At 42.8% G+C, this 22,656-nt stretch overlaps 3 protein-coding genes across 3 annotated transcripts; all 3 read right to left on the minus strand.

Moving 5' to 3' along the window:
* Nucleotides 1–3,014: 3,014 nt before the first annotated feature.
* On the minus strand, nt 3,015–10,986 carry LOC105893003 (neuronal acetylcholine receptor subunit alpha-9-II). Its single transcript, XM_012819341.3, has 6 exons — nt 8,522–10,986; nt 7,643–7,788; nt 6,386–6,540; nt 5,398–5,578; nt 4,631–4,982; nt 3,015–3,929 (listed from the first exon to the last, which is right to left on the minus strand). Exons 1-6 carry the CDS (start codon nt 8,568–8,570, stop codon nt 3,151–3,153), a joined length of 1,662 nt encoding a protein of 553 aa, XP_012674795.2. The 5' UTR covers nt 8,571–10,986; the 3' UTR covers nt 3,015–3,150.
* A 140-nt stretch (nt 10,987–11,126) lies between these two features.
* Nucleotides 11,127–14,972, minus strand: LOC105893084 (ubiquitin-conjugating enzyme E2 K). Its single transcript, XM_012819425.3, has 7 exons — nt 14,657–14,972; nt 13,537–13,630; nt 13,291–13,349; nt 13,006–13,088; nt 12,742–12,841; nt 12,348–12,476; nt 11,127–12,215 (listed from the first exon to the last, which is right to left on the minus strand). Exons 1-7 carry the CDS (start codon nt 14,717–14,719, stop codon nt 12,141–12,143), a joined length of 603 nt encoding a protein of 200 aa, XP_012674879.1. The 5' UTR covers nt 14,720–14,972; the 3' UTR covers nt 11,127–12,140.
* Nucleotides 14,973–15,466: 494 nt separating this feature from the next.
* On the minus strand, nt 15,467–22,374 carry klb (klotho beta). Its single transcript, XM_031587296.1, has 5 exons — nt 21,104–22,374; nt 19,586–20,099; nt 19,223–19,485; nt 17,773–18,961; nt 15,467–16,740 (listed from the first exon to the last, which is right to left on the minus strand). The coding sequence occupies exons 1-5, from the start codon at nt 21,845–21,847 to the stop codon at nt 16,307–16,309; spliced, it is 3,144 nt and encodes a 1,047-aa protein (XP_031443156.1). The 5' UTR covers nt 21,848–22,374; the 3' UTR covers nt 15,467–16,306.
* Nucleotides 22,375–22,656: the final 282 nt, after the last annotated feature.

A 22,656-nucleotide genomic window follows, 5' to 3' on the forward strand; every position in this document is an offset into this window, starting at 1 on the left:
TACACACTGTAGACCCACTATTGTTTAACTGAGTAGGCTATACTAAGTAGTCTACAGTGTCATTCAACGAGGCTACTGTGCTTATGTCCTCCAAATGATCTTCACATTTTAGAATTTAAGACTGAAGACTAAACATTAAAGAAAAGCTGTGGATCAGGTCATGCAGGGAAGTGACACATTTATGGGACCGGCATTATGATATGAATAAGATAATGTTCACACAAACATTGGACTAATATAATAACATAACATAAAAAAAATCCTATACACATGAACTCACTAAGGAGATTACAAAGGAAAGAATAAGACGTGTAAGTTAGGCCTACAGTAAACTATAGGCTAAGCAAGTAGGCTACAAACCTTTAAATCTATTTTTAGTCATTTTCTAATGTCATTACCCCAAAGTCAGTATTGACCCATATAACTTTATTATCATTAACCCCTCATTATGAGAATTATAAATCAAGCTTATGGCTGAACTTGACTGACAAATAGAACTTCTGTAACACTGTAGTTATTCTCCTCACAAATGCACCTTCTCAGACTGTAAATGTGTTTTCAGCAGGTGCTTTCTCCATGGTATTTCACTTCATGCTTTTACCAAAGAGTCAGGTGGGAATATTTCCATCTAAACAATACAAAAATGAAAGGCTTGGGGTAATTTCACCACTTCTTTTCCCCATCCTCTGCGACAGTCCGCCACCTGCCACTGTAACTGATTACAGCCCACACAGGACTCCCCACTGCTTTCCATACTGATGGGGTACCTGCATGACAGCTAGTAATATTAACCCTGAAAAACTTACAGCTCACACAATCTCTCTCTATATTTTGCTAATACAATCCACACATCCATACATTTAGACAAAAACATCCCTGATGTGACAATCCCTCTAGGAAGATGATTATAGGTGCCCCGTCTTAAACTGTGCAGGATTTTGACCCCTGGTCACATCAAAATGGCAGGTTCTCCCAGGATGTGTCAGAGAAGAGATGGTGCTTAGATAAAGTAAATAAGTGGTCCAACAATTTCTATCGTGTTGACTTAGGGTCGCTCGTGAAGCCACTCAATTTCATACACGGCCGCACTTTACAGCGGCACCCAAACCATCTTGTCACTGCAGAGGGCATACCATATCTCTCTATTCGGATGACTCACCTGCTGGGGACCACAAATAGCAGCATACTCTGGAATGCATATAACCCTCAACTGGTGTGAATCTGAACCAGATCAGGGTCGGATCTGTTTCAGAGTCCACGTAGGAGGTCTTGTACCTACCTCAGCAAAGGGCGTAGTGCCTCCCATACATGAATTCTGCATTACCTACTTTAATCAATAATAATAAGATGTCATCACTGCATTAAACTTAAATTAAGTTGAATGTAAAGCTAGTGTGGGTCTCTCCAAATCATTGGGGAAGTTAAGGTTTCAGGCAGGTTCACGAATGTGGAGTCATGGGTGGTTGCTGCCCTCTGCTGTACCAAAGTTGGTGACGCATTCTCTTTTCTGTTATGTTGAGTTGTACCCAGATTACTGTTAATGGAAGTAACACTAATGATGGTCTTCACAGGCTTCAGGATTAGGGTCAAGATGGGTGGAGAATGTAATATTTGTATCCTCTCTGAATTTTTTTTTCTCTGGATGACAATGATCTTTTGTTCTTTTGTTCTTCTGTTTACGCAGCCTCTTCATGTGAACGTGCATGGGTGTGGGTTTCAGTAAACGTGAGTAATCAGTTGAATACAATCAGCTTTTAATGAAGTTGTAGATCATGTCCAGTTCTGTGCTGTCCCTATTAGTAAACACCTGAGGGCACTGCCTATTTAGAACACTGGGGCCATTAGGACCTATTTCTGTGTCCTTGGCAGTACCACACTGTGTCACAGGGGGACTGTGTCAAAACCAAAACAAAGGGGGAGAGAAAAGTAAAAACTACATTCATAATTGAACGGGGCACTTTTCTTTTCAGAATGCCTCATTCATAAACTGAACAATAATATCAAATTAACCTTTTGATATTATTCTAACACAGCTCCTGTAAAATAGCATATCAATTACGTTCTGGGTTGCATGCACTACAACATAAAAACCAGGAAAGGGAACATAGTGAACTGCACTTCCATTGAACTGCATTTCCACCACGGCCACACAAGGGTGGCATACGTCACCTTGATTGAGCTGGGACGCAGAGGGGCTCTGAAATGCATAATTGATGTTCCTGCATATTACCTTACATCTTCCATTGGCTCAGCCGGAACACAAAGTCATCACCAATCATTAACAATGCAGCTAATTATTTTGAAAGAAAAATAATTCCTTGCTCGGAAGACAGGGAGAGCCCTTTCTAATTTAGAGTTGGTGTCTGATTTCAGACAGAGAAATGAGATAAGGCCATCAGTCCACAAGTCATATTTTACAGCTTCCCTTTTCCATGCCATTAACACTGACTAGATGGCTGGAGATCAGTCTACCTGCACAAAGCTCAATAACAATGTTAGAGTGTGTTTGTGCGTATTTCCAGGGGGAACAAGGGTGTGTATGTGTGTGTGTTTGTGTGTATTTCCAGGGGGAACAAGGATGTGTGTGGATGTGTGTGTGCGCGTGTGTGTGCGTGTGCGTGAGCATGTGTGCGCGCGCCCTTGAACACAGCAGAATGTCCCAAGTATATTTTATTGTCTGGGCAACTGAGTGAAAAAAATATAATTTTCTGTAATATACAAACATTCTGTACATGTACCTTACATTTGCCTATAATGAGACAATCTTTAGTGTGTTAATATTATCATTTTTACTATTAGACACTATTACACACTCAAGGTAAACAATCAAAACATAAAACATATGATTTAGGCAATAGAACCATTTCAATAGAACATTAAGGCAATAGATAATAGCAAATAATATACAGATCAATTTAAAAAAGACAAACCAAATCCTCTAAAGGACCTCATTGCACCATTTTAGTTTCTAAGCATAGAAAGCTAATACTTCTGTAAAGTGGGTGCAAGTGTCAGAGGTCAAGAGGAAGGTATACTTACCAAGTAGATAAGCATGAGGTTAGATGTTGTGAGGGGCTTTGTTTGTACAAAATAAGCTTTCATGGATACTACACATTCAGTGCTTTTCCTTGAGTGAACTGTATCGACTGCTCATTGGGGAGTTTTCCCCATGATAATAATACTCATGAGGAAGACCATGGCGAAGAATATCCACATGAAAAACCTGTCCATCACTTTAGCAACCTTCTTCCACTCAGCGACCTTGACACAGGTGGCCCGCTGCTCACGGAAACAGTTGGCGATGTATTCCACGTTGCGCACCAGCTTCGAGCTGTCCTCTGGAAGTAGCCCCCCGTCTCCATTGTTGTGATGACAGCAGAATCGACAGGAGTGGATGGTCATGTAGGTGGGGTGCTTCTCCTCTTCGGGACAGCAGGGTGGGGGAGCTTCCTTCAGGCAACTCTTTGACTCAAAACCCTCATAACTCTGTGAAACCTGGGGGTTAGGGCTGGAGAGCTCTTTGTGCTCCTCAGGGATGTTGGGAAGAGGTTGAGAGCAGGACTTTGGGTAGCCTCCTCCATCCTTCTGGTTTGCTGGACCTGTGGGTCCCTTCGGTATGCTGTTGGACTGAGGGCAGGACTGGTTGTTCCGAGTTTTGTGCTGCTGGTGGTTTTTCTGGTTCTTGTGCAGCCGGTTGTGGTAGCGGATTTGGGTCTGGTGGTGGTCCTCCTGGGTCTGGTCTTTAGGGGAGGTGCAGTTCTCCCCTACTTCGTACACAAAACAGATCTTTGACATGTAGTCTATCATGAGAGTTTTGGCCCACTGAGGAACAGGCTTGGCTTCAGCTCCACAGAAGTGGATGTTCATGATGAAGATGGTCAGAGCAGTGGATGCAGTTATCATAGTCATTGTTGCAATGTAGTACTTCCCTGTTGAAAGAAACCACAACTAAGAGAGGTCCAGGAAATTGTCCTTGTGCCTGCCCAAAGACATCACTCAATTCCTGTCAGATCAGAGACAGAATCACTAAAATCACTGGTGGTTATTTACTAACTCTTAATTGCTATGTTGTAGTGAAGCTTCTGTGTAGTGTAAATGTTAATTGATCTGTAGAAGAAGTGGTAGAACTGTTAGCTAGAGTTCTAAACTGCGAATTATGTGTTTGGAGCCTTACTTTTGTGTCCAGTGTCTGTGTGTGGAACGATGAGCCTGTTTGTCTAGTTAATTGTTATTCTGCAATACCACTGTGTCGATCCCTGTGTTAGTTCACGTATCTGTGCACCGTGTGTAGGCTATGTGTTATGTCAAAGAAAGATCTGCCTTCCATTTGCCGTGTGTGTTTGTGTGTGTTTGTGTGTTCAAGTAGCCAATACAGTGGCACTCTTGAGATTGTGCGGGATATGGGGCATAGGAGATGCATTAAAACTGAGATTTGTCTCGCTGCGCATTCTTCCTGGTATGCTCGCTACAATATTGTTGGAAAACACATGTAATAAACAGTTGCACAGGGAAATTTAAATGAAGTCTCAATGCAGTTAGACTCCAAATGTACACTTGTGTACATGCATGTTAATGTGTTTGGATATAAATTATCAAATACGGAGAGACACACGCTAAACACGGCGCCTACCAATGAGCGGCACGCTCTCAGATGGTGGCATGCTCTCAGCTACCATGAGCTGGAAGACTGTGAGCGCCAGCAGCACAGTCACCCCCAGCGAGACCTTCTCTCCGGAGTCTGCGGGGAGGTAGAAGCTGAGCGGGGCCAGGAAGGAGATGAGGAAGCAGGGCAGCAGCAGGTTGAAGATGTAGAAGGCGGAGCGGCGCTGCAGAAGCACTGTGTAGGTGATGTCCGGGTACGGGTCCGCGCAGCAGCCGTACATGATCACGTTCTTCTTGGCCGGCATGCCGTGGCATTCCCACTCTACGTTCTCCACTAAGTCCGACAAGTCGGCACTGTCCATCGGCATGGTGATGTCTACCTACAACAAGTTGGAAATGTGGTTGGAATGATTGTGGTGTAATAATTTCCATTCACAGGAAATGTAAAAGCAATTATTTTCAACACACACACATATCTATTCATATAAGAAATGCATGTGCAAAATGTGTACACTTGTGTTTGACCATTTTAACTGATTCAACTCCACACAGTAGGGACTGCAAACACTAGTTATTCCCCAACACAATATTATCATAACATTTTGATGTGATTTCATTTCAGTTTTTAAGGATTGTGATGCTGGGTACTGTAATATGTTGTGATCTATTAAATAGAACTCCACAATAATTTTACTTCTTAACTGCAAGTTTTTTGTCTGTTCATCTGACCTAAACATGTAAACTCCAGTTAATGTATACATTTGTACAGAGATGTTTGAGAGTCTGTGTCATCACTTGGTTTCCATTGTAAGTCCATGACCCAAAGGTCAGTTTGCATTGCTGGTGGTCAAAGGGAAAGTAAGCCACGTCCACTACACAGGAGCTCTTAGTGATGGCCGGTTGATCCCAGACGATCATCCCATTGTATCTCAGCTCCACATTGGTATCCACAGGCCCAGAGTCCCCATCATCTGCCCTGGAGACAGACAGAACCAGAGGGTAAGTGAAAGCCTGTGGGGGTGATGTCCAGCATAGATTCCATTCTGTTCCAGGCTGGGGGCCAGCTTATCTGTTACAGCCAGAGCAAAGATATTTATGCATGTATGAGTGTGCATGTGCGTGTGTGCGTGTGTGTGTGCGTGTGTGTGTGTGTGTGTGTGTGTGTGTGTGTGCGTGTGTGCGTGTGTGACCGGTTAGACAACAGAGCTGGCTAGACCACTTAAACAGAGTAGCTAAGCAGACAAAAATAACAATAAGGATGATAAAGGTGATGACTGTAAACAAGTCATCTGGTTTGGTACACACACATATCTTTTCAAGCCATGTCTACTGTCTTTTCATTTGTAATGCACTGAAATGCTGTGATGTTTCTATTGACTTCTGAAGAGAAACCTGGATTTAACATGGTTTAAATATAGGTAGGAGGGAAAGGCTGTCATTTCTTATGTAGGAGGAAGAGAGTGTAATATGGTGTGTTTGTGCGTGAGGGGGTATATTTGTAGCCAATATATTCTTGCATTTATAGAATCTCGATAGTAATAGAATGGCTTATTACTGTTTGTTACGCATCATTGAAAAGTTGGAGGGGTAAAACATATTAATCAGACTTATTAAACAGCAATTACAGAGAAAAGGGTGTTAGTTCTTGCATTTGTTTATTCAAACAATTTGAAAAGTATGTGTGTGTGTGTTTGAGAGAGAGAGATGGAGAGAGACAGAGACACAAAGTGAGCAAAAAACTGGGAGTGAGAGCAATTCACTACATCTGAACGTACGGGCGTACTTGTTATAGAGGACGATGTCGGGCCTCCACACCATATTGCTAGGAATGCGGATGACCTCCAGACCATCATACTTCTCTTTGTCCCACTTCAGGTATGCATCATGCCACGTCTGTCTGATCCACAAGTACGCTATTAGCACCTGGTTCCTTTCATCCTTCACGAAAAGAGGGAAAGGGCGAGTGAGAGAGAGAGAGAGAGAGAGAGAGAGAGAGAGGGAGGAGATAGACAGAGAACAGAATACCAGTGAGAACTACAGTCTGTAACATAGATATAGGTTTGTGGGAATCGTTGCAGGCGTGACTGTCTTCTGTTAACTCAAAGTCTAATAGATACTGTACAAGTGTATCAAGTGGCCTGCTTCCCTTGTGTCGAAGGGACACACACACAGAATACCAGTGAGAACTACCGTCTGTAACATATAAATAGGTTTGTGGGAATCGTTGCAAGCGTGACTATCTTCTGTTATCTCAAAGTCTAATAGATACTGTACAAGTGTATCAAGTGGCCTGCTTCCCTTGTGTCGAAGGAACACACACACAGAAAGTTAATCTTAATCTTTTACGTAATCGAAGTCTCAGTATGAGGTCAGACAAACAAGACTGAAACTCAGACCAGGTCGTTCATATTAGGTGGACAGACAGACTGGGGGGGGGGGGGGGGGCATATCACTGTCAGAGGCACAAGGCTTAGCAAGGTCAAGCAGAGAGGGACAGTCATTAACACACCCCCCCCTCTGCCACCCTGCGTAACAGGACACATACAAACACACACACAGACACACACAAGGAAGGTCAAGCTACCTGAGTATGCACACACATACCTAATGAGGGTGTCTGTGTGACAGCATAGCATAGTTAAATCAGAAAATCAGAGGGCCTAAAAAGAGGAGGGGGGAGAGAAGAGTGAAGAGGAGAGTGTGATGGAACAATGATGGACTGACCTGAAGGAGGAGAGGTCAAGAGGTCAGAGAGCGTTATCAAAAGCAGTGCTTTGTCAACACCTATGACAGTCTGTGATCTAATTTCACTCACCATGCCAAAGAGAGAGACTGTGAGGTCTATAACACTGTGATGGTGGTGATCTAGTACCACCATGACTCACCATGTCTGGGTTTTTTTTACACTTTATTTTTGTATAGTTTTATCACACAGATACAGAAGAACAGAAACAGAAAAGTAAACAAACAAACAAATTGTCAAAAAATAATACAAAAACAAAAAACGTAACCATGAGCATGCTGGATTGCATTGACTCACCATGTCCTTGATTTGGGACAAGGTAATCTGCAAGGTGACGTTAAGTGGCTTGTCAGTGTCTTCCACTGGGCGCAGAGCATTGGAGTAGTTCTCCATCAAGTCACTCATCAGCTTTTGAGCGTACCAGCCCTTTGCAGAACTTGCCACTGTGTGTGAGGAAAGCATTCAGAAATACTTATTTTCAGAAAGCCTGATTAAAAATGAAAGGGAGCTTACGATAATGGCCCATAAGTAATACATGAACTTGACAATAAACCAGGCTTTGTCATATATGTCTGCTTAGTTTCGGGGATAGGCCAACACAAGAGGTAGTGCCCCACTTAAGGATCCAATTTCGGTTGTAGGCACATACAATTGATTCGATAGGTATGTTTATCATGTAGCCAATTTTTTTCAGTGTAATTATAATGCATCTTCTTATGTTACAGATGTTTATTCCATTTGTTTACTTTTTCAGGTCTTGTAAACAAATGTGTTCAAAACGCAGACAGAAGAAAATCTGCTAAATGTACATTTCAAGACACGACTGTGTCTGGATGTTTTGAGGGTAATAGGCCTGTGCCTGTTTATTTTTTCAATGTGCCAAGAAATCATATTATAACAGTATACTAAATAAAACGTTTTACATCACACCAACATCGTATCACATACTACATCACATCTTGCCAACATTTCAAGCCTATCCCACTGGATACAAAAGCATCACGTATAGCCCATACACCAAACAGGGCCAAGAGCAGATTTTAAAACATTATGTCTAATTTTTTTTATATTCGTTTTCAAACACTTTATGATTAATAAATTAGCATGCAAACAAAGAAGGCCAACAGTGACCAAGAGGACTGGGGGACTCACAGGCTAGTTTGTATCTTGACTTACCTTCCATCATAACAATGGCACAATAAATGTTCAAAACTATCCTTTGCATTATTTGTTTTGATAAAACCACTCGTCAATCAGAATTTTAAAACCTACGGAGCTGTTTGCAGATTCCCCTGATACCAGCTGAACTACATGCTGCGCATTCAACCCCAATTAAACTCAATTCCCTCCTAAATCCCGAGGAGCGGTTTCCGTTTGCCTGTGTCCGCGCGCTCACATCGGCCGTTTTTAACGCTTTGCAGTTGGTACAGCCAAGCTGGGGGCAGACACAGAAACAGGAGTCCAGGCTATCACATATCACCGGAGGAAACTAGACGCCCTTGAACCACATCGCCTCATCGAACACTGCGGCTATTCAGCTGTCAGTCAGGCGCTTGGCAGGTGGGCTCACTGCATCGGGGAAGAAGGTAATAGAAGAGATGAACAGATCAGTCAATGACACTAATGATGTCAGAAAAGCCATATTTTACTGTCAAGCCATTTGGATCCCTGGTGGTGTAAAGAAAACCAGGTTCCACGTGATAAATATTCGCGATGCCTCGGCAATGCTTAAATAACTCCTACCTGTAAGTACACTTGAACGTGATATCTTCTATTGTATGGGGAACAGATGGTTCATAAGAGGTCACACTTTACCTGCATGGCTATCCAGCACTGCAGCCAAGTATTGTCACCCAACAAAACTAAATTATAAAGGGGTTTTCAGAAAAACAAATGCATCATTGTCTATTGAATCAATGTCTGATGACGAAGTTCTCTCAAACATACAGTATACAGTAACATGGTGTCTATTTATATCCCCAGAATAAAAAACAACATATTTTATATACAAATAAATTCTCAATATTGAAATTAAGACAAAATGAGAACATAAATTCCTAATATTCCATGACATTATATCCATCTTATTCCTTTGTATTTTTTTTGTTTATATTTATGACTGAAATCGGCAGAGAACTGCATACAGTACAGATGGAAGGTTGACAAGACCTCACGAGTGTTGAGAAGTGTTTGGAATCAAATAAATAATTTCGTTTTGGCAACAAGAAAATATGACACCTTCTGTAGTACTAATTGGCTGCCTCACTTGAAAATGCAAAGGGAGACTAAAGGCGTGGTCGGGCTTCCCCAAATAGTTCCCAATCTCGCCGTTACCACTGAGATTAAAACCTGTTCGAGCGCTGCTCCAGAGATACTCATCACCAAAAAGGAAAGGTACAAAACGGGCTTTGGTTGCCCTAGGTGTCGGTATGTAACTCGAAGCCCAGCTGGGCTGTAGCATGATAGCAGGTGTTTTATCAGCGTGGGATAGCGACATGCGTACACTGGGAAATCTCTGGAGCTTTGCCCCTCCTACTGCATCCCCCTCTCTCTCGGTCCCTTGGCAATCCTGCCATCATGGAAAGACAATTATGAACCTGTTAACCCTCGGCGGAGCAGTCTGTTAATTCCCTCTGCACACCTGTGTCTTTCTGCTGAATCTAAAGCTGATTTGTAAATAGTACATCTGAAAGACGATTATGTGTTGTGACAACAGCGGATTTTACATTTGTAAGGCACTTGTCCCACACTAGCGTGATCTTTCTCTTGTCAGGGGAAGGGTGGGAATGACTTATGGAAGCGTTTCAATCGCAACATGCACCCCCGTGCAACCATCTGCTACTGGTTTCCTTGAATTAGTGCACAGATGAATAACTGCATATGCACTTTCCATGTCTTCATGCTCCTCTTTCCCCTACAAACAAAATGAGAACAGAAATAAAGGACTCTCAGGTCAATGATTTTTATCCTCCCTCAATTAAAAGCATATTTTTGCCTATCAAGACATTGTACAAAATTGCAACACGTCCAATCTCTTTCATGCTTGCACTTGCTCTCGCGCACGCACACACACCCTCTCACTCACACGCACACACACAAAACTCTCTGATCTTCATTAATTTGCTTGTTCTACTTTCTCAGGCTCAGCTGCACAAGAAATTCCCACTGGAATTTAATTTCCCCGCGCTACACCAAATTAGCCTTACTCTAGTTTTAACTGAGAACGCCACCAACACTTTAGAATGCACACACAGATTCCACAGAAAGAGAGAAACAAACACAATGTATGCAGTTGTCATTCTCTAAAATATTTATGTATATTTCATATACATACCATTTTATGATAACGATGACAGTAAATGAATTAAATGAAACCAAAAGCAACCGTTTTGGGTCTTCCCTAATTATGCTGCCCTCAATTCACACAGCTTTTTTCAGTCTGTAGATCTGGGGTCATTAACCTTGTAGCACTACGACCATCGTTAAATAGTGGCAAGGGAGCATCATTTGGCATCCTCGCTTATTTGCAATGTTCATACTACTACTAGAAAGGTTCTGGGAGAGCAGCCCCCCACCCCTCTCCCCAGTTGGTTTCTTCAGAAGGTTTCATTAAGTCCATTTAGTTTTATCCTCCATTCACTGGTTCTTAAGCATTTCATGCTCAAGAACTCCGATAAGCTGCTTTGACACAAAGTCTCTTGTAAACAATGCTGCCCAAACACAAGAAAACTGAACAGATATACATGAGCTATTTTAACCAATGATTTCCCACATGTCCTTGTTTTCATTTATACAGACTTTAATAGCATTATTTACAGATGATTTTTTTTCTCTCATGTCATTTCTCAAGACATAGTTCTGTGGGAGTGGCATCATTACTGTCTCTTTTTTTTCTTTAATAATCCAGTCTTGGTTGGTTCAGGCTATTCTGTTGATGAACAGTGGGGATGATGGATATCAATTCTTTACATTATCTGTTAGCTTAAAAGTGGGAGTCCGAATGTCTTCCAAATAAAAAAAGGGGGGTGTTGGGGTAGATATGGATGATTGTGCATAAAAGAGGTAGGGACAGGAGGTTGAGAGGAAGAGCAACCTGTTTAAAAAACGCCTGGTGAAGAGTCACCGGACAACACAAAGGTAAGAGGAGAGTGTGGTTGGAATGGAGCAAAAAAGACAAAAGAACTGAAGAGAAAAGCTGCACATTGGAAAGGAAGGATCTCAAAAGAAAACAAAAGGCAATGGCCAGTCCAGGTAAAACAAGGAAAAATGGAAAAGGGAAGAGACTGCGCATTTGAGTGTGAGTGTGTGTGAGTGTGTGTGTGTGAGAAAAGTGAAGACAGATCTAGTATGGAAAAACAGATTTCAAATGCCCATAAGTGGGTATGTGGTGAGAGAAGAAACAGGGAAAAGAGGAGAACTCAAGAGTCCAGAGAAGTTGATCACTGGAAAATGTGTACTGGTGTGTGTGTGTGTGTGTGTGTGTGTGTGTGTGTGTGTGTGTGTGTGTGTGTGTGTGTGTGTGAGAGTGTGTGTGTGTGTGAGAGAGAGAGAGAGAGAGAAAGACTGAATAGGTTGACACTGCAAGATGGACGTGAAGATGTAAGGGCTTTTGTCTTGGGACCTGATGAAGGGTACCGACAGAGGAAAGCGACAGAATGTCCGTGTGTATGAGTGAGTGAGTGCGCGAGAGAGAGAGAGAGAGAGAGACTTGCAGATGGTAAGACGAGAGAATTGAGGAAATGAGGAGGATGGTAGTCGTAGGGTAGGTGCAGGCAGGTGGACTCTCAGATTGGAATCAGTTGCTGAGCAGGAGCTCTGTTGCCGTCTCAACATCCCAGGATTTCGATGACAGCGCCACTATTACTGCATTCTGCAAGAGAGAGAACAAGCAAATCTCCAAATCAGCTCACTTATTACAAACACTATTATAAAACAACTAAACACACCTTGGCTGAACTCAAATTAGTCTCCGATTTCTCCAAACTGTTTGGCAAACACTCACTTTGTCAAAGCCCATTGCACAGAGTTTGTCTATTTTGCGTGTGTATTCTGAACTGGAGATGGGAGCACCGCCGTATACGTGCGACCAAAGCCGAGCCGTCTGTTTGTACATCTCTGGGTTCTGCTTATACTGGGGGAAAAGGAGAAAAGCAAGACAACCGGTCATAAAAACTGACATGCCCATACGTCAGCCATCACAAGCAGAATAATCATAACACAAACTGCACCACCTTTGGAGTGTATGTGTGAAATCACACAAGGTAATGAGGACAAGAAAAAAATATTCTAATTTTCAATGTACTCCATACATACAAATTGTTTTGTTTACCACAGATTCTACCACATAGGCCAATCCCACTGAACTGTGTAAATGACCCAAGTCATAGGCAACTAACCTGATGGGCAACCACAGCGTCCTGTGGGTCGTCCGGCTCCGCTGCTGCCAGTAAAGCCTGTAACGACAGCAGCACTGTCCGCAGGGTCATGGCTGCCGCCCTGTAGCCAAACAACAACATAAAGGCCCTCTTAATTACTTCTAACTAGCCAACAGGACGGACAAACACTGTCAGCCTCCGCAATCAGCTGTTTCTGTGACATCAAAACATCACAACATGTAAATTAGATTTGGTTAAATATGTGGGAGGTAAGTGTCCACTCACCACTGGTCTTTGAGGATGTCCAGGCATATAGCACCAGTGACAGAGCTGATGTTGGGATGCCAGATTTTTGTGATAAATCGCACCTAAGTAAGTGGAGGGGACAAGCGAAGCCAACGTTCATAATTTCATTACTTCATATAAACAAACATTTAGAGGTTAACTTGGATGTAGCAATGCAAGTCCTATTTCAGCTGTGTTGAGGCTAAATCCCTTGCGCAAGTTTACATCTGTAAATCAGGTCAAACAGGACAAACCACACACCACAGGCAAACTAGGCAAGCCTACCTTTGGTGGGTTGAATGGATATGTTTCTGGAATTTTGATTTCTAACTGAAATCTACCTCCTGGAGGAAAAGTAGGGAGAGAAAGAAAGGGTTGGACCAGACAAAGAACAATGCATTAATATTGGTACATTGTAACAGTAACATTTAATACACATTAAATCAGTATCCAGGACATAAATGATAACGTTCCTGATTGCTTCAGAGTAGCGTCTTTTTTAACAGAATAAGCAAACTGAGATCCCTTTACCCTCATATGGTGTGTCTGGGGGTCCTGCTATCTCTCCCTTTAGTTCTGTGAAGTTCTCATCCACTAGGTCCACCTTGATCTGGTTTTTACTCGTCTATCCAGGGCGAGAAAAGAAATGCAGAAGTGCAATATTGTGAAGTGAGCAAGAAGAGAAAAAAGTTGAAATGACAACAATGCAGCAGTCTGTACTATGCCAAATAAGTACAAATCTAAGTGGGAACCTCTAAGTTATAGTCAAGTAAATGCTTTTTCAACAGGACTGGGCCACATTCACCCACCATGTCTTGAGCAATTAATTTACTGAACCTGGGTGATAAGCTTTCCCGTCAATAACTGTGATTAAATATAATTCCTTGTCAATAAAAGCACAATCAGACAGCTACCTGTTGTGTAATTTAAGGGGCAGGGTCCCCCGATTGTCAAGCACGAAAATCATGACTTTTCAGAAAGAGCAGAAACAGAACTCCAGTTTGTGTGCTACCCGAGTGGAATTCCAACGAACACTGTAATCTATCTATATTCTATCACTTTAAGACGATACTGGACGGCTCTCGCTAAAATGTTATCAACCTGTGAAATTACTATTATTAGCAATGACAACTCAACGCAGGCTAGACTACGGGTCCGTTCCTTGAAAGTACTGCGAACAACGTTAGCAACCAATCTTTTCAACACAGTAACTCAACACCGGTGAGATACTAGTCATCATGCATTGTTAGCTAGCCAGGTAGAGATGTTATTGCTTTAACTTATCGTTGGGCCTTAGCATAACAAGCTAATGTCAATGTTGTTCTACTAGTCCTAACATGAAGTTGTCTGCCTTTTCTGCAGCGAACATGACGAAATTCAACCAATACTAGCAAGTTATGCATACTTTTGACCTTTGTGACCTCACGTACCTTGCAACATTGTAACACTACGACAGTAAGGTTAAATACACTTTTGGCTACAATGTGCAAGTTGAAAATGATCAGCTTTTCGGAAGCGCTACCTAGCTATCTAGCCACCTAGCCAACAAACATTTCACAGAATAGCGTTTATTTTGAAGACTATCAAGCATGGCTCATGGCCAAGTAAGCTTACGGAGCTTGTGGTCCACGAGATGCAATTACTACCTTACCTCTTCGCTTTTCAGAACCTCCTTAAATTCCCGTTTTATCCTTTGGACAGCGATGTAGGCCATGATGCCGCCGCGTATTTGATGGGTGAAATTAGAACAGAGTCCGCGAGTAGGGCCTCGTTGGGATTCAGTCTGAAAATACGTTTAGGTGACAGGCTAGGAGGACCCCACCTCTCACTTTATCTCTATCCTAGTGTCTGTCACCCCTTGTGTCTGTCACCGTAAAATTACCGAAGATGCAGGATTTTTACGTTTTGCACCCCTGTGATACGACCACTTCTTCATTGGTTTCGTTGTGTAAGAACCTCAATTGAAGCAAAAATAAACAGCGCCATCTATTGTAATGGGTGTGACATGGTAACATCTTTCAGAGAAACGGACTCTGGTACCTCCCCTCCATAGTTGAAATTGGGAACCTTCAATTTTATCATTGGTGTACGAAGTTATTCCAGAGTTTCCTGCCAGTTTCGCTTTAAATTGTCTTCACTTGCACATGGAAAATTGTGTTTTGACATATATTCACATATCTTATCTTCAAAATGAAAATCAGGATGGGCTGTATATGTATTCTCATCTTATTTGCCCTTGCGGTGACCAGCGAGGCTCATATGATCTAAGCAAGCAACGTTTGAAATACATGGTTGATCTGTGATGTTTTCACAGATTATCACAATATGGTCTAGGATTATTTCCAAAATAGCAACAAACCAGAGTCCACACACTGAATCTTATGTCTTAATGATGTTGATCATGTGCTCCACTGAGTCGTCTCAGATATAGTCCTACTTTAAAGGAAGCTCACACAAGATCTACCTATAACAATCTGTTTAATGGTTCTTTGGAGATCGAACTATACACCATGGTATTTCTTCAGAGAGTGTAGGAGGGCATTGAGAAACAGAGGGCACAGGCAGATATTATTGTTGTGTTGTATTTTAGATTTTCCAGCAGGGGGCCTGACTGCATCAGAGATGAACAACAACAGTTTTAACACTAGTTTATGAAGAATAACACAATGTCTCACTCAAAAGGAGCAATGAAATGGCGTTATGAATATGTTTCATAGCTTAAAGTACAACAGTGTTAGAAATCACATAAAAGATATTTACAAGTAAACAGTAATTATTGTAAACAGGTGAGATGAATGGTGGCTCTATGTAATTTCAATAAAAAAACATAACCCAGACTGGAAAACCAATGACACACCATTGATGCTAAAACAAGTAAGTGCAGTGTTGGAAACAAAGTATGTGCAACTATACAACACTGTGTTTTCTTACTTGCTTTTTTCCCCCCAAACAGCCAATTGCCACTGAAATTTCATACAAGGCAAATCAGCCCTCTCATTTGACAGATGACTGCTAGTATAATAAACACCACAGTCTAAAGACCACACTTTCCTACTTTCTCACACAAAATAGCTAACTATGAGGTATCAATTTCATAAAAACACTATGCAATCTCAGTTTATCTAATAACATGTAAGAGAAAGTGCCATGCATATAGTTAGAACACAGGTAATTTACATCAGACAGCAATGCGTGGGCACAAATGCCTGTCACCAAAATGAACGGACCGTAGACTATATCAAATCCATTCATCAGCATGCAAAGGGCTATGCAAGACGGCTGTGCAAATACAGTCTGTCTCTCACATTCTCTGCACCACCCGCTGCATGGCAAATCTCTCCCAGTGCTGCCTTGTGATTCGTGGAGGGCTTGTGGGACGCACCACACGTCCTCTCCCCATGCTCACTTTTCTCCTGAGGAGGCCAACTAAAACTCCAGCGAGAACAGTGGTGCTGATAAAAATGCAAATGCCAAAGAACAACAGTGGTTTGTTCTCTGCAATCTTTGTGCAGAATGTGCAGCTGGCCTGGGCTGCAGGCAACTGACAGGACTTTAGTGTGTCTCTGTCCCCAGATGGGAACCCACCACGGGAGACGATCTCCCGGTATGCCTTGACGGAGCCCTTAGGATGTGACTGGTAGTGTATGGGAGCAAACAGGCCAAAGTGAAACGTGTGACGATCTTGAAGATTCCAGACATAAAATCCTCTGAGGTCAACACCATCCAGCTCACGAGCTGTAAGAAAATGGAATGAGTGAAAATGAGTTCAAGGGCACAGAAGGAGAAGACTGTTTTCATGTTTACAGTTAGACAGATGCTGAGCCACCGAGCATATAGATGTATAACTGCGATAGCGGTTGCTCCCTTGACAATTCTGAGCAGCCTCATAACAAAGGCATTCATCTCCTGAAAACATGGCCAGTTCTGTATTGTTGAAGAGCATGGTTCACTGAAACTGATTTAACCAAAATAAATGACACAGATGTTATTTGTATTGAATCAATATTTGAATAGTATGTCAGTGATGTCAAAATTGATTTTCACAAAGACGGACACAAAAATGTGGACTGTTAATACAAAAAGGTCTGTCTGCACCGCAAACAAAGCACGTCAAAATGATCTCAAGTGTGTGTTCAGCGTAAGAGTAAATATCACACCACAAACACCTATCACGTCACTGTGATTCATCTTATGACGCCCACAAACCTGGTAATCGGTTACCATGAGGGCGCAACGTGTACAAGCACACTATCAGTAAAAAACACTGTTATGAAATTGCATTATCCTCAGCCCCCACAAGGTTCTCCATTCACATTTATGATCTCAAAGGTCCTTCATAAACCAATGTTTAAGAGCAGAAACATATGATAAGACCTTTGTGGCGTGTTTAGTGATCGGTTACAGTGACCATTGACCATGCACATGATGGTTGATGAATAGATATATGACATGCACACTGAACCATAAGATTATGATTATATGATACTTAACGGACTTTTCTTGTATGCAATAAGATGTGATATAAAAAATCTTGTATGAAGTGAATAACTCCAGAACAGCTGTTCATATTTGAATATAGATGTGAGACAAAGATGGTATAATTTTATCATTGCTTCAGACATCTGTTACTTCAGGAGACTGTACAGTGTGTGAAGTATTTAATTTATGATGAGTATATGAAGTGAAATATCCAAAATAATATGTAATGAGTATCTCACCTTGTCTCATCATAATGTATTTAAAGCAGTCTGAAACAGCTCTACTAACCTTTAAGTGCCTCTTGCAGGTACTCCCTAATGTAGGTTTGTCTCAAGTTGTCATCATGGGAGGCCTGGTCATCCACCCCTGAAGCCATGACAACAATGGGCCGTGCATTTCCATAGCGACAACTCACCCAATTCAGGACCTTTCGAAGGCCCCACGGCACCACAGCCTGTCCCAGGTAAGAGACGTGCCAATTGGGGTCATGGAGGAAGGAGCAGCCATGAATGGGGCGATGGTGTTGATTCGATCCAGGCTGGGCATTTGGGATTAGAGAGTTTATAGGAGAGACCAGGCGTGTGGTGAAGTGATTGAGAGCAATAAAGTCTAAGGCTCCACAGATCTTCTTCCTCTCCTGTTCTGTAAAGTGTGGCAAAGGAGAGGATCCAGCCTCACGGGAGGTGTGGACTTTTTCCTCCAGGTACCCCCGCACTTGTTCAGGGTACTCCCCTCCTCCATTGGCCAAGAAGGGATCTAGGAACCGTCCAAGCTCAAATAACAGGAGGCGCTCAGTGGCAGCCTTGTGGCTCTCTAGAAACGGGTTTGCTGGCTCCACCCAATCAGCATGCAGAGTAAAGGTGACCTGTGCACCGTGTTGGGGGCGATACTGGTCATTGTAAACATGCCACACCTGGGCATGTGCCAGGAGAAGATGGTGAGCTGCCCTTAAGTGCTTTTCTGTGCTTCCATTGTACAGTTCAGCTAGCCGATTGGGCTCATTGATGGTGATCCACGTGTGGACCCAAGGGCTAAGCTCTTGAAAGCAAAAAGTTGCGTAGGCCTCAAAAGCTTCTACCGTACTATAATTGAGCCAGCCTCCAGCAGCCTGCAGTGGCTTAGGCAGGCCCAGTGATGGTGACCTATGGCTGGAGTGGTAGAGTGTGACTACTGCTTTGACGCCTAGTTTGTGAAGCTCTATGAGAAAACAGCGGTAGTATCTAAGCGCCTCTTGGTCCACGTGTACAGGATCTCCATCAGGGATAAGGTGGGACCAATCCACAGCAAAGCGATAATGTGTGGCCCGTGTTGCCTCAAGGAGATGTAGGTGGCGTCGAATGGACAGGAAGTCAGTGCACTGAGCGCCACGTGTGCGGAGGGTTACCCCAGAAACTCTGTGTAGATTGTTAGGATCTGAGACGTTCCAGCGATAGAGATTGGGGTCAGTGAACTGAGCGGAGTATGGGTGGAGACGAACCTGTGGGTATGCAACGGGGAGAAAAGGCTGTGAATTTCTAACCTGGTATGAGCAGACAAATATTCAGTGCATTTCCCCATGAAAACTCTGTTGCGGACCAATAGGATGGCAGTGCCAAGAATGTCCAAATTTACCATTATAGATTCATATTAAGATAGAGTTTCATAAAAGTATCTCACTTTCATCAAGTTCTTTGTAGAACACACTTGCAAAGAACAAATATTTTCTAGCAAAAATGTATTCCCTCACATTTGTACTTACATGTAGGACAGGGTCTGCCACTCCCCACTGGAAATCACAGGGGAATTGTCCATTAATACTCTCAGAGATCTCATTGAAGCCACTGTTCATAACAACCTGCCTGTAGAACTTTGCAGAGGTTTTGGGGATTCTGTTCCGGTCAGTGTCATTGAAGTCCACATAAAACAAACCTCTCCTCACACTGTACCCAAAATTCCACTCAAATCCATCTACCAGAGACCATGCAGTATATCCAAAGACCCGTGCACTATCATACACCACAGCTGAAAAGGAATAAAGAAAATTAGTACAACTTGAAAGGCAGTCATGCAACAATGTGTAGTGATGGCACATGGACACATCCATACAATAAACTCTCCTCACCTTCAAGCACCTGGCCTAACAATCTCTTCATGACATATATGGCCAGAGTGTCTTCTTCTCTCACCGTTGCATCAGTAAACCAGCCACTTTCAGCCACCAGCACCGCTGGGTTGTCATACTCCAGCTGAATCCAGCCCAGAACTTTCCTCAAATCCATCAACAACAACTGACCATACAGAGGCAGGTGCTGTCCCATGCGGAGAGTGTCTGGTCCAAAAGCCAGGGAGAGGAAATCTGCTGTACCTCTGACAAAGGCTCTCTCCTCTGGGGAAAACTCTGGGATGAGCCCTTGGTTTGAGTCTTTCAAGGACGTTGGGTAGTCCCCAGTGCCGTGAATAGGATCCGCAAACCACCCGATTACAGCCTCCATGGATTTTTGGCAGAGTTCAACGTTGGCAGGTGTGGACTGGCCATTGAACGGCTCTACCCAGTGGGATCCAAGTGTTAGAGAAACCTGGCCATTTTGGTGAGGACGGAAATGGGTGTTGTACACATGCCAAACTTTAGCATGAGCCTAAAGATAGAAAAGTACAACTTCAAGTTACTCAGATGATATAGCCATTTGGCAAACGAAAATGTAAAGAACCAGACCGGTCATGGATATATAACATGATGCATTTATGGCTCAGGTATCAAATTAAATTGAGTATCATAAGTATTTTAGCATTTATCTGCATTTATATGTGCACTGAAGACAGCATATAAACTAGTCTCTGAAGATCAACCTAATACAATGATTTACACAAACATGTTAATACCTCAGTACCTATTGAATGTCTTTCTGAAAAATTCAAAGGGATATGCCTAAATGGATATGCACGAAGGCTAGAGATTTCAACAGCTCCTTGGATACACGTGTAAAAAACACACTGTGTTGTGCAATGTGACCTGAGTGGTGAATATTATTAATTAACAACCCCTACTGTCCTCCGGTAATGGCCATGCTTGCAGACTCACTGATATATGTGGACTCTGACCTGAGACAAGTCCATCACACTCGTGTTTCAGTCACATTAGCAGTGATTAATCTTTCATTAAATATCAATCCCACACGCAAACAACCCAGCTGTTCAGAAAGGGCAACAAGGTTAGGCATGGGTATGAAATGGAAGAGCTGTTATGAAATGATACATTTCCTGCAGAAACTGTAAATTCAATCAAATCAGCTTGTCCCAACAAGACCTGACAGAATGTACACATTTTTGCTACTTGCACTGGCTGTCAGTTACTAAATAATCCATTTGTTATATCTACTAACTAAAATGAGTGATCTCTTGAGATGACTGAAGAGACAAATATATTTTACACTGTGAAAATAAACCCTTTAGGACTATAGACAAAGTTCTCTAATATATATTAATGTTAATGATACTTTGGCAGTAAGAGGCTAATAACTAATCGTTCTACTAAAACATTTATTAATCTAAACATTGCATCTTTCTTATCACCCCTACTTAAAACATTCATTGTGAATGCTGACTCCCCCGATTCATACTTGACTCTTTACCCCTCACTCACCCTAATGAGGTTGTGACCAACGACAAAGGAGGCAGTGGGGTCGTGGCTTTCCCCTGGTGCATGAACCCCAGTGTCGTAGCCTTGCACTGCTATCAGATAAGGGTTATGCATGGTGAGCCAGTACTTCACAGAGCCTCCAAACATCTGGAAGCAGAATGTAGCATAATCCACAAAAGCCTCCACAACGCTGTCGTTCTTCCAGCCCCCATAGAGCTCCTGCAGGACCAGCGGCAGGTCCCAGTGGTAAAGGGTCACCACTGGCTTGATGCCCTCGGCTTGAAGCCTTCTTATCATGTCCTGGTAGTGGGTCACCGCCTCTGCGTTGGGGTCCCCGATACCATTGGGAAAGAGACGTGGCCAGGAGAGAGAGAAGGCATACGTTTGAGTTCCCAGGTATTTGACCGCCTTCATGTCCTCTTCCCATCGGGCATAACTGTCACTTGTGGTATCTGCTGTCCCTGTGTGGGTAAAGTGGTCCCAGATGGAGGGTCCCTTCCCACCCTGGTCCCAGGAGCCCTCAGTCTGATAGGCAGAGGTCCCCACTCCCCAGAGGAAGTTAGAGGGGAAGGTTCCATGTAGGTAGAGGCTCTTGTTTTGCTGGCTGGAAATAGCCGGAGACCTCTGCCACTGTTTCAGTCCATCCCTAGAAGAACACCCAGCTCGGTCCCAAAAACTCACTGAGAGGTAAGCAAATAGAAGAAGAGAGACTTCGGGGACAGAGACTGAAACCCGGGCAGTAGCCATGCTCAGAAATCTTTGGCAAAAAAGCTCACAACCAAATTGTCACATCTGCAAGTGTGAAGACAGACTACATGGAATAGGACAACCCTGCTGAAAGCACCTGAGTGAGGGCTATGCCGAAGGCAATTTCAATATTCCTCTGACTGCTTTGCTTCTCTATCTGCCTTCTCTCTGTTGCAAAGACACACACACATTCTCTCTCTCTCTCACACACAAACACTCTGTGTCGCTTCCTCTGTCTCTCTGGTATGGTCTTCGGAACGCTATGAACGTAAGGAGGGATTTGTCAATGATTAACATGAACTCTGTTCCCACACCTCATGACAGGCGTCCTCTCCATCTCTGCAGCAGGTTTTCTTCTCCTCTCTCTTTCTCTGTCCTATGTCTCTCAGATCTCAAAGGAATAAGTGTCTCCTAATGGCTATCATTGTCCTTCCCCTGGTTGACTGTTGCTAAGATGATAATTCAATTTTTCCTTTTGTTGCACAGCTACGTGTTGAGAGACAACCATTACATTATATTGTAACAATCAGGTCAGTTAAGTTGTTTTGACATTTATTTGTGAGTTCAATCAAAGGCCACTCTTTTCTAAATGTATTTATCCAAAGGCTTTGGAAAGGCACAACAGGACCTTCACTGATACAGTTGATGTCAAACACAGCGGTTTTACACACATTTTATGAAGAGATCTGTCTTTGCTCTGCCTTTCCCTGATGTTAATCTTATGGTTAAGGTCACTGGATGTAGCAGGTGAAAGGACATTTGATTTAGATCCCTCACATGACATGACAGGCTAAGACAAGAGGGAAGAG

The sequence above is a fragment of the Clupea harengus genome, chromosome 20 (assembly GCF_900700415.2).
Source record: "Clupea harengus chromosome 20, Ch_v2.0.2, whole genome shotgun sequence".
Lineage (NCBI taxonomy): Eukaryota > Metazoa > Chordata > Actinopteri > Clupeiformes > Clupeidae > Clupea > Clupea harengus.

Excerpts from the sequence above, each read along its gene's own strand:
- LOC105893084 (XM_012819425.3), bottom strand. The coding sequence starts at position 14,719 with ATGGCCTACATCGCTGTCCAAAGGATAAAACGGGAATTTAAGGAGGTT. Across the intron at positions 13,631-14,656 it reads AGGTTCTGAAAAGCGAAGAG|ACGAGTAAAAACCAGATCAA; the intron begins GTAAGGTAGTAA and ends CGCCCTGGATAG. Across the intron at positions 12,842-13,005 it reads GACATCCTCAAAGACCAGTG|GGCGGCAGCCATGACCCTGC; the intron begins GTGAGTGGACAC and ends GTTTGGCTACAG.
- klb (XM_031587296.1), bottom strand. The coding sequence starts at position 21,847 with ATGGCTACTGCCCGGGTTTCAGTCTCTGTCCCCGAAGTCTCTCTTCTT. Across the intron at positions 20,100-21,103 it reads TTGGTCACAACCTCATTAGG|GCTCATGCTAAAGTTTGGCA; the intron begins GTGAGTGAGGGG and ends TTCTATCTTTAG. Across the intron at positions 18,962-19,222 it reads TGGCAGACCCTGTCCTACAT|GTTCGTCTCCACCCATACTC; the intron begins GTAAGTACAAAT and ends GCATACCCACAG.
- LOC105893003 (XM_012819341.3), bottom strand. The coding sequence starts at position 8,570 with ATGCAAAGGATAGTTTTGAACATTTATTGTGCCATTGTTATGATGGAA. Across the intron at positions 7,789-8,521 it reads TGCCATTGTTATGATGGAAG|TGGCAAGTTCTGCAAAGGGC; the intron begins GTAAGTCAAGAT and ends CCTCACACACAG. Across the intron at positions 3,930-4,630 it reads TGAGAGCGTGCCGCTCATTG|GGAAGTACTACATTGCAACA; the intron begins GTAGGCGCCGTG and ends TTCTTTCAACAG.